The sequence below is a fragment of the Malus domestica genome, chromosome 16 (assembly GCF_042453785.1).
Source record: "Malus domestica chromosome 16, GDT2T_hap1".
Taxonomy (NCBI): domain Eukaryota; kingdom Viridiplantae; phylum Streptophyta; class Magnoliopsida; order Rosales; family Rosaceae; genus Malus; species Malus domestica.
In genome coordinates, this window is record NC_091676.1 from 30,775,074 (window position 1) to 30,784,347 (window position 9,274).

General features: G+C 37.8%; 1 protein-coding gene across 4 annotated transcripts; it reads right to left on the minus strand.

The window, feature by feature from the left end:
- Window positions 1-3,263: 3,263 nt before the first annotated feature.
- Window positions 3,264-8,916, minus strand: LOC103453114 (uncharacterized). Of its 4 annotated transcripts, none has more exons than XM_017337123.3 (15): window positions 8,669-8,916; window positions 8,218-8,507; window positions 8,054-8,133; window positions 7,537-7,637; window positions 7,244-7,366; window positions 6,951-7,020; window positions 6,440-6,526; window positions 6,287-6,352; window positions 6,059-6,151; window positions 5,723-5,779; window positions 5,501-5,629; window positions 5,314-5,404; window positions 4,747-4,835; window positions 4,124-4,317; window positions 3,264-3,595 (listed from the first exon to the last, which is right to left on the minus strand). In XM_017337123.3, the coding sequence occupies exons 2-15, from the start codon at window positions 8,435-8,437 to the stop codon at window positions 3,490-3,492; spliced, it is 1,506 nt and encodes a 501-aa protein (XP_017192612.1). In that variant the 5' UTR covers window positions 8,438-8,507; window positions 8,669-8,916; the 3' UTR covers window positions 3,264-3,489. The 4 variants fall into 4 exon arrangements, 2 of the variants coding, with proteins under 2 accessions (XP_017192612.1, XP_008390881.1); XM_008392659.4 differs by having other exon boundaries at window positions 8,054-8,136; XR_011576869.1 differs by lacking the exon at window positions 4,747-4,835 and having other exon boundaries at window positions 8,669-8,899.
- Between the last annotated feature and the right edge of the window lie 358 nt (window positions 8,917-9,274).

Sequence of the window (9,274 nt, forward strand, 5' to 3'; positions counted from 1 at the left end):
TTCGAAAATCGAAGAGGCACTGCTCTCCGAACTTCGAGCCAGATTTCCTTGGATAAAGCTTGTCTGCAATCTTCACACGCAACATCAGCTTTCTAGATACCACATACCACTTTTTCAAAGCGCTTTGACAAAGTTAAAACATGTGAAGCTTGCAGCTCCCACTACATTGCTATGACCAAGAAGGGTAAATGAATAGCATTATTACTTGCTCAAAAATCGAAGAGGCACCGCCCTCCGAATTTCGAGAGCCAGACTCCTAGCAGCATTATTACTTTCTCAAAAGTTAAAGAGGCACCGCTTTCCGAATCTCAAGAGCCAGACTCCCAACAGGATTGCTTTCTAAAAAATCGAAGAGGCACCGCTCTCCGAATCTCGAGAACCAGATCCCCGACAGGATTACGTGTTCGAAAACCGAAGAGGCATCGCTCTCTGAACTTTGAGAGCCAAATTTCCTTGGATAAAGCTTGTCTGCAATCTTCACATGCAACATCAGCTTTCCAGATACCACATACCACTTTTTCAAAGTGCTCTGACAAAGTTAAAACACGTGAAGCTTGCAGCTCCCACTACATTACTACGACCAAGAAGGGTAAAGGAATAACACTACTACTTGTTGTTAGGGAAACTCCTATATATGTCGACCTCCATCCTCTACGGCTAGGAAAACCTGCAAATAAAAAAAAATGCTCAACTTTTCTTCACATCCGAGAGGGCACTCTCAGCAGAGTCTCTCAAAATACTCAGCTTCTTTTCCTCACGATAATACCTCTGCAAACAAGCCACACCAGAGCAAAAGTATCTCATATCATCAGGGTTAAAAGCAAGAGTATCCCATATCATGCTTTTTCCCTATCTTTTCCTTTGGCCTTGTTCTTACCTGCAAGACAAGGAGAAAGAGAGCAATCAGTCAGCACTTGGAATCAAGCTTCTAGTCAGGAACTGATTGCCTGGAACCCCTTGCCTGATTACTTACCTGGCATTGCTCTCGAGTACTCATTTTCAACATCTTATGCTTCTAGAGAAGATACCACATCTGCCTGAGGAACATATAAGGCAAGTGAGAAGGATACAAGGAAGCATATGGAGACAAGCGTAACAGAACACGTGCCGATACATCCACTACTTTGTCAACAGCAAAAGTATCCCATATCATCAAGGTCGAACGTACTTTAGATTTGATGGACTTGTTTTGACCCTCAAATTCTTGAGTCGGCCTTATACTCTGGAGGGAACCAGAAAACCCTCCAGCCCAGTTCAAGAATAAGCCTGTGGAAAGTTACTTCTTCAAAAGCAAAAGTATCTCATATCATCTTTTCTCCATTTGCTTCTCCTTATCCTTGGTGTTATTTACGACACAAGGAGAAGGAGAACAATCAACCGGAAGCCGAAGTCGAACCTCCGATCCCGGTTGCTTGCTTGTAAGTCTGATTGCTTACCTTGTCTGTTACCTCATTCGGCAAATCTCCTAGCTCGGCGACTTGGGGGACTCCTACTATAGGGTTTGTATTTCACTTGACCAATCCCGAAACTACAAGTAAGCTTCAAGTGAAATTGATACATTACCTTGTGCATTTTAATCGGTTAATGATACCACCCCTGGATGGAGGAAAAGTACTTCCAGAGAAGATGTTACATCTACATATGAGACAGATAAGGCAAGTGAAAATGATACCACACTTCGGTACTTAGAAGTTTCGTGATTACTCAATGGCTTGGATCTTGCAAGTCCCCAACCGAGGAGCTTCCCTTACTCGGGAACTTAGGGGAGCACTGTTTGTACCATACTTGACCAATCCCGAAACTACTGACCACCAGTCAACGTTATACTGTCAAGGACCCAGAAGAGTTTCCCTCCAACCAGAAGGCCAACCACAGCGCGACACGTGTCGACATCAGAAGCCAATCATAGCGCGACATGTGTCAACATCAGAAGCCAATCACAACACGACACGTGTCAATGTCAGAATGAAACTAGAAACTCTATTCTATAAATAGAGATCATTCTCTCACAATATTTCCTAATGTCATTTGTACTAAATCATTCACTTGTACTCACTAAAGGAGAGCTTGAACCTATGTACTTGTGTAAACCCTTCACAATTAATGAAAACTCCTCTACTTCGTGGACGTAGCTAATCTGGGTGAACCACGTACATCTTGTGTTTGCTTCCCTATCTCTATCCATTTACATACTTATCCATACTAGTGACCGGAGCAATCTAGTGAAGGTCACAAACTTAACACTTTCTGTTGTACCAAAGTCCTCACTGATTTTGTGCATCAACAAGTTTCAATTCACAATCGATTAGTAAAAGTTCTAATCGCCCACAACCTCACTAAAAGGAACCTAATAGATCGCACACCGTGTAAGATAATGATTGAATGATATAACGAAGATGAGTAAGGACAATTAAATAGTTTAATTGTATATGGTAAGAATTAATTAAAAGTTAATTAATCAAGAATGAAAGGCTCGTTTTTAGGCCTTAAGTTAGTTTTGGATTTTGGGACTCAAAAGGGTTTTGGTCCACAAGGCACATAAGGTTTAAGTTGTGTGACAACTAAAACAAAGTGGGCAATTAACCCACCAACAATAGGGAGGCCGGCCGTGCTCAGAGAGGGAGTGATTTTGGACTTATTACAAGTTTTGTCACTCTAATGAAGGTAGGTATAAAAATAACTTTATAGCCTTTTTTACATGAGGGTTTTCTTTGAGGAAATATGAGAGAACACAAGCTCTTTCTCTCTAGAGAGGCCAGACACCATGGGAGAACATTGCTAACATTTTGTTCTTCCATGGTCACTCATCTTCTTCCTCAACCATCATTGGTGTCAGAACTTAGAGGTCTCCAATTTTAGGGACTTTTGGAGAACCCATTTCTCCATCCATATTCAAAAAGTCATGGAGTCAAGAAGCAAAGTTCCTCCATCCACGTCCATGGAGCCAAGTAGCAAGGAGACAGAGAAAAGAAGGCCCTCACATGGGTGAATCTCCCTTGCTAAGCAAAGAGATGCTAAAGGTATAAAAATTTCTCAACTTCCTTCTCCTAAGATTTGAGTTGAATCTTGGTTTACCATAACTACTAGACTTTGAATTTCATAGTTTAAGTTTTTGTTTTAAAGTACATCTAAACATGCTTCTGCCATTTAATCGCTATTATGTTGCTTAATGAACTTAATTTTTTACACATTTTCCTTCGAATTATATATGACGCTCATATGGTGATTGTATTAAATACATGTAAATATTGTAGCCAGTCCCATAAATCACAAGGAAGTTATCAAGCCTCAAAATTTCAGAGCATTATCATAACATTTATGTTACAATGGTGAATCTAATACGACTATGAGAGTACATTTGTTCAACTGAAAAAAGAAAAAAAATAACATTCATGTTACAACATTCATGTTACAATGCTGATTCTGGACGTGCAACCACACAATTATACAACACCGGTTTACTGGAGTAAGCTGGATCTGTTTACGTCATCATGCTTGCACGACCTTATTAAGATTCACACCTTCCTCTGAGTTCTTCTCAGCCAATGTTTCAGCATGGTGCTCCAAGTATTCTTTGCTATTCATCTCTGTTAATCTGCACTCGTCAGCGGTTTCAGTCAGTACTAGCAACGTTGCAATAAATAGAGATAGAGAACAACCAGATTGACAACTTTCATACAACCAAACTACGACGTCTCAATATAGACCTGTTCTTATCGATCCCGAAACCTTAAGCCACTTGTTTTTAGTTACAGTTATTTGGATTTAGGGTAGTAATCGGTTAGAATAGGACAGAAGCATGACGCAAAGATTCTAAACGAGATATTTTGGCTCCAGTTGTAAAAGGTTAGAATAAACAATGCATGCCGAGAAGAGGTGAAGGAAAGATTAACCCAAAATGAGATCTTTTGATGACCAAAATTTTTTAAACACAACATTTTCAATCCAAACCTTGCAAATTTCTTCCAATCAAAGCATGCATATTTGCGAGAAAACTGTGAGAGTTGTCATGTAGTACTAGAAACGACACGTCAATGTGCAATAATAGACAAATGAGGCAGGTACAATGATAGAATTCACGTTACAAACTAATTGCTATTATTTATTCTGCAGAGGAACATACCTACTAATGGTGCGGTCTTTAGCAAAACCCAATTCATTATCCACGCACAGTCCGGCATCATCATTTTTCCTTGACCTCGAAGAGGTTCTAGGTGCTATTTGTAGGGCATCAGAGATTGTCACTACCTTTTCAAAGAGTTCAAAGGGAGTTCCCTCAGCTGTACACAAAAGCCTGGCCTTGTTCTCGTACATCACCTGTGACCACATTAGTGAATAGAATAATTTAACACAGCTTATCTAATTTGGAATACTAAGACCCATGAGAGTGGAGAAAGCAATGGTGATTAAGCTATAACCCAAATGCAGTTGCAACAGTATCCTGTGAAGGATAACCAAAGACATGAACAAATCTTATTCCCAAATATCTTGGTTCCAGAGGTATTATTTCCAAAAGTTGTAACTAATATGGCCAACCTAATTATGAAGAAACAGAGCCACTTGATACTACGGTCTAGTGGTATTCCTCTTCACTTGTAATGAGAGGTTTTAGGTTCGATTCTCGCCAAAGGCAAGTCTAAACCACATTATTGCTAGCCCATTGTGAGGTTAAGCACACCACCCTCCCCATTAGTGTAGATAACATCGTTTGTTAAAAAAAAAATTATGAAGAAACATAGAACATACATCAACTAGAGTGACAAACCGGTATGCAGCTGTTCTATTGTGGAGCCCAAAAACTGGGACACCCTCCAATGCCAAGGTATGGTAGTTCTCTGTAAAAAGGAAAATGAAGAACCTTTAAGAGAAGTTATTTTTGATTCTTGAAATACGAAATTCCCATATTAGGGTGTTTGGAAGCTCCTACTACTAAAAAAGAGCCAATGGTTTTAAGGTAATATGAATTTGTGCATCCAGGTAAAAATAAAATTTATAAAGGTTCACGAACATCTATATCTATCATTCATAGTCGGATAAAAGGGAAATGATTTTTAAAACCGCGCAAATATTAGCCAAGAAAAAGGTATGAGGTTTTAATAAACGTAAAATGAAAAACAGGGAAGTACGTTCCATTGCTCAACATCCAGATTTATGTTTTGCAGTTCCTATTCTTAAGTGTAGGAGTGCAGGAGGACAGAATACTAATTTGCATCCATACCACGACTCAACACAATGATGTCATATATCACTAACTAAAAATAAATTTAACATCCTAATTTGCATGAATTATCGACTCTGCTAGGTTTTACTTACTGCACAATCCAAAATAGTCTGCAGCTCCCAATGGTCTGTTACACAGTTCCTCAAAAGGAAAATACGCACATCCATTAGCACCTAGTGGAACCTGATATGAATTAAAGAACATATTGTCAGATCCAAAAACACATGACCATATAATATTCTCAGCATATGCCTCACCAAAAGGCAATCGAGAGATTACCTTTAACGTCCTTCCCATTACTACTTCAGCTTCTTGTGGAACAGCTTCATGTTCCCCAATCAATTGTTGAAAACTTTGCTTGAGAAATCCCGACAAATCTTTGCCAACAAAGTAGAAACCCTGCTCTGCCTGTAGTTAAGGTGCAATCATGAGATTAGATATTTATAAACATTAGGTAATATCACCTGAACATGTGGAATCTTAGTGGACTTGATATCTCACCGAAGTCAGTTTCCGGTAGTCTACTGCAGAACCAATTTCATGAACTACACATCTTTCCTACAGCCAAAATACCCCGCTGTTATGAAGTACAAACTAATTAACAGACTAGGAAAACATGATATAATGTTATGCACATGAGTACTGGTGCCAGATGTAAAACTTCAAAAAATGCATACATAAAACAAATTGTCTAGCACCAAATAAAACCCAGTTAAAGGTTTGGTAACTCCACAAGTGCCTTGGCAACATTTTATCGTTTTGTGGCAAACATATACTAAAATCACTGGTTTGAACCAATCTAATTACAAGCAGATGAGATCACATCCAGATACATACCTTCAAAGTCGCAATGAACGGAAGAAAAAGATCCCTCTGCAGTCCACCTTCATACAGCTTATCTGGAGCACGATTGGAGGTGGAAACAAGGATCTAAACTTGCCTCGCACAAAAAGTAAAATAAAAAACACAAATAAAAATCGAAACAAAGAAAATAGTATGAATCTGCATGATTCAGTGTACAAAAGGCCATGAGCACAAGAGAGTAAATGAAAGTAAACTACTTACAATACCATTATTGAATAGATGTCTAAACAGGCGATTTAATATTAATGCATCAGCAACATCAGTCACCTACGTAAGACCACAGGACAATCAGTACAACAAAGGAACATAGTAAGATATGATTTTGAATCATATTTTCAAATACTAGTGCTCCACCATGAATTCATCCAGACACAACAAGATTGCCTCGTCCGATATCTCTCCTGCAACAACTTCAAGTGGATCTTCTACACCCTGGTGCTTCTGAGAAAATATATATCATCCATGTTAACCTTAACCGGGTAGTTGTATAAGACCTAGTACCAAAGAAACCAATGTCTAGAATGAAATGAACATTTGGTTCAAATATATGCGAATATTAACTGACTGAAAAAATGAGTTCCTAATCCTCAAGTATGAAAACCTGTTGTACTGTAAATGCACAGCTCTTATTTTGAAATAAAATCTCTCTTTTCAAAAATACTGTAAGAACAACCTGTTCGGATATCATCCATCCAGGGGCGGTGTACAAATTACTGAATGTTCTACTGTACTTCATGATACATTTTTCGCAACGGGAGCTAAACAATTAACCCTAAAAATTTTACCAAATACAGCCTACATTTGCATAAGAAGATATTTCTCAGATATGACAAAGGAAGTCCTTTTATCAAAAATTTCATCTTACTCGCAACGTTTTATGTACATTCAGCATGAAGTCATGAAAATGAATCCTCTTTTTCCTCCAGCTGCATTGTCTGAGAAACAAAAATAAAATTATTAGGAGATAAAGACGACAATATGTGATGGACGGAAAGTTGGAGAAGTTAACATTCAAGAACAGAAATAAATAAATTTTGACAAGCACCAAGATCCATTGTATTTACAAGGACTTTTCCTCAACGATTATGAACAATAGCGTCGCAATATCTAGAAAATTAAACAATAACATAACAAAAAAGAACATTCATTTAAACTTACAGCTGATCAAAAAACAAGTCCATCAACATGGTTTTACCAGTACCCACTCCTCCATACAGATAAAGACCTTTGACAGGTGAGGTTGAAGAATGTGGGATGAAATGATACCACAACCACCTACTCCTGTATATGGACAAAAAGATGAACGATTGGTAAATACTCCTAGATAGAAACAAATTAGAAGTAGGAAAAGAAAAAATTCAACACGAAGCTAATGGTATCATATACTGTACCAGCCTACAACTTGAAATTGGATCACAAGCGGTGAAATTAAACAAGTTATTGAAGAGTACCTTCCAGATTTTGTAGAAGTTGAATATCTATCCAACCGGCAGGCATTAGCTGATTGAACAAGTTCATCATAAAGCCTTTGAAGTTCTCTTAAGGTGTCTACCTACAAAAATTAGTCAGATAAAAAAAAGAAAAATAAATAGATAATGCATATAATTGCCTGAAGCGATAGTACAGTTCCTTTAGCTGTTATCCAACCAGAGCAACCCACATTTAACACAGGATTTACTAAATAAGACCGAAAGTTTAAATACTTTAAACCAAATTACGGGATAATTTCCCTCTAAATAAAGTGTCCATAACAAACATTATCTGTTCAACCAAAACAAACAAACAAACAAACGAACAGTATGTGAAAAAGTGAAGCTGACTTCCAAGGTTTGCATGCACCGTCACTGTGCCATTTAGCACTTCAAATTTCAAATGAAGGAAGGTGCCAAACAGTTTTCATTCTGATCATTTCCTCATTTATCTATATGGAACTGATAAAGAATACACCCGATGAGTTGTTTTCCCTACCTGGTAGGCATCACCGTCAACAAGTTCCCCTGCAGCAATTCTTCGTTCATACTCAACTAGTGGCCCCGCTGTTTTTACATCTGCTATTGAACTCAAAACCATCAAAACTGAGACTATAATGCTACTTTACAAACTAAGACAGCCCAAAATACAAGAAGCACCACCATTAGTAACTTGAGCAGCATCAATTGACAGAGCTCTCGAGACCATAAGCGTGGGGTGTTGAAGTCTATCGAATTCGGCATTTTTAGCGAGTTGATAAGCAAACACAGCACGGGTGTTTGTCAACAGCTTCTGCCTTGTTACAAAACCACTTGAGTAATGACATGCTTGATGGCACAAAGCCAATCTACATTGGTGAAAAGATCGAGCAATTGCTCTCATTTTCTATCCAGGACTCCGATACGAACAGAATTTCCAATAAACTTGCTTAATGTATCGAATTAACGAAACCCTGAAAACAATGTCATCCAACAATTTACAATTTATATATGGTAAGAAAAATATATTAATAATAATTACAAGTTACATAACATATTAAGCCAATAATTGTTCATGGATCATAACATCATTCCCCAATTAAGATAAATAAACAAAGTAAAAATAAAAACTCACCTGAAGCCCAGAACTGCTAGCTGGGTTTCTCAGATAGCAGCACGAGATGAAATTACAAGTTACAACAAAACTAGCAAATAAGTAATCCAAACCACAATTTCGTATAACCCAAAAGACAGGATCCTCATATTCCGACTTCTTAAAGGAGGCTGGCTGGATTTGGTTGGGTTTTACAACTCAGATTACAGCACGTTTGCTTTCCCCTCTGAGCTGTTTAAGTTTGACCTTCTCATCGCGACATCGTCCTCATCATCTTTTTAACTTTTTTTTTTTAAATTTAAAATTTAAATTTTTTTATTTCTGATTTGGTTATGCGTATCCCAAAAAGATGGAATATTCTTCACATTTATGGAAAAACTTATTGCGTTTCTATGACCTTTGACCTAAAACTTAAAATTTTGGATAAAAGACTGTTTACTACCCTCATGTTTTGTGGTTTTCAACATTTAGTACATCAAGTTTGTTTCGTCTCAGATTCATACCTAAAGTGTTAATTTTGGAACAGTCTCATACATCTGTTAGTCAAACCGTTAAGTCTGCCGTTAATTGATGACGTGGCGCTTATGTGGACAATGACTGGGCACCACGTATCATTAAAAATATTAA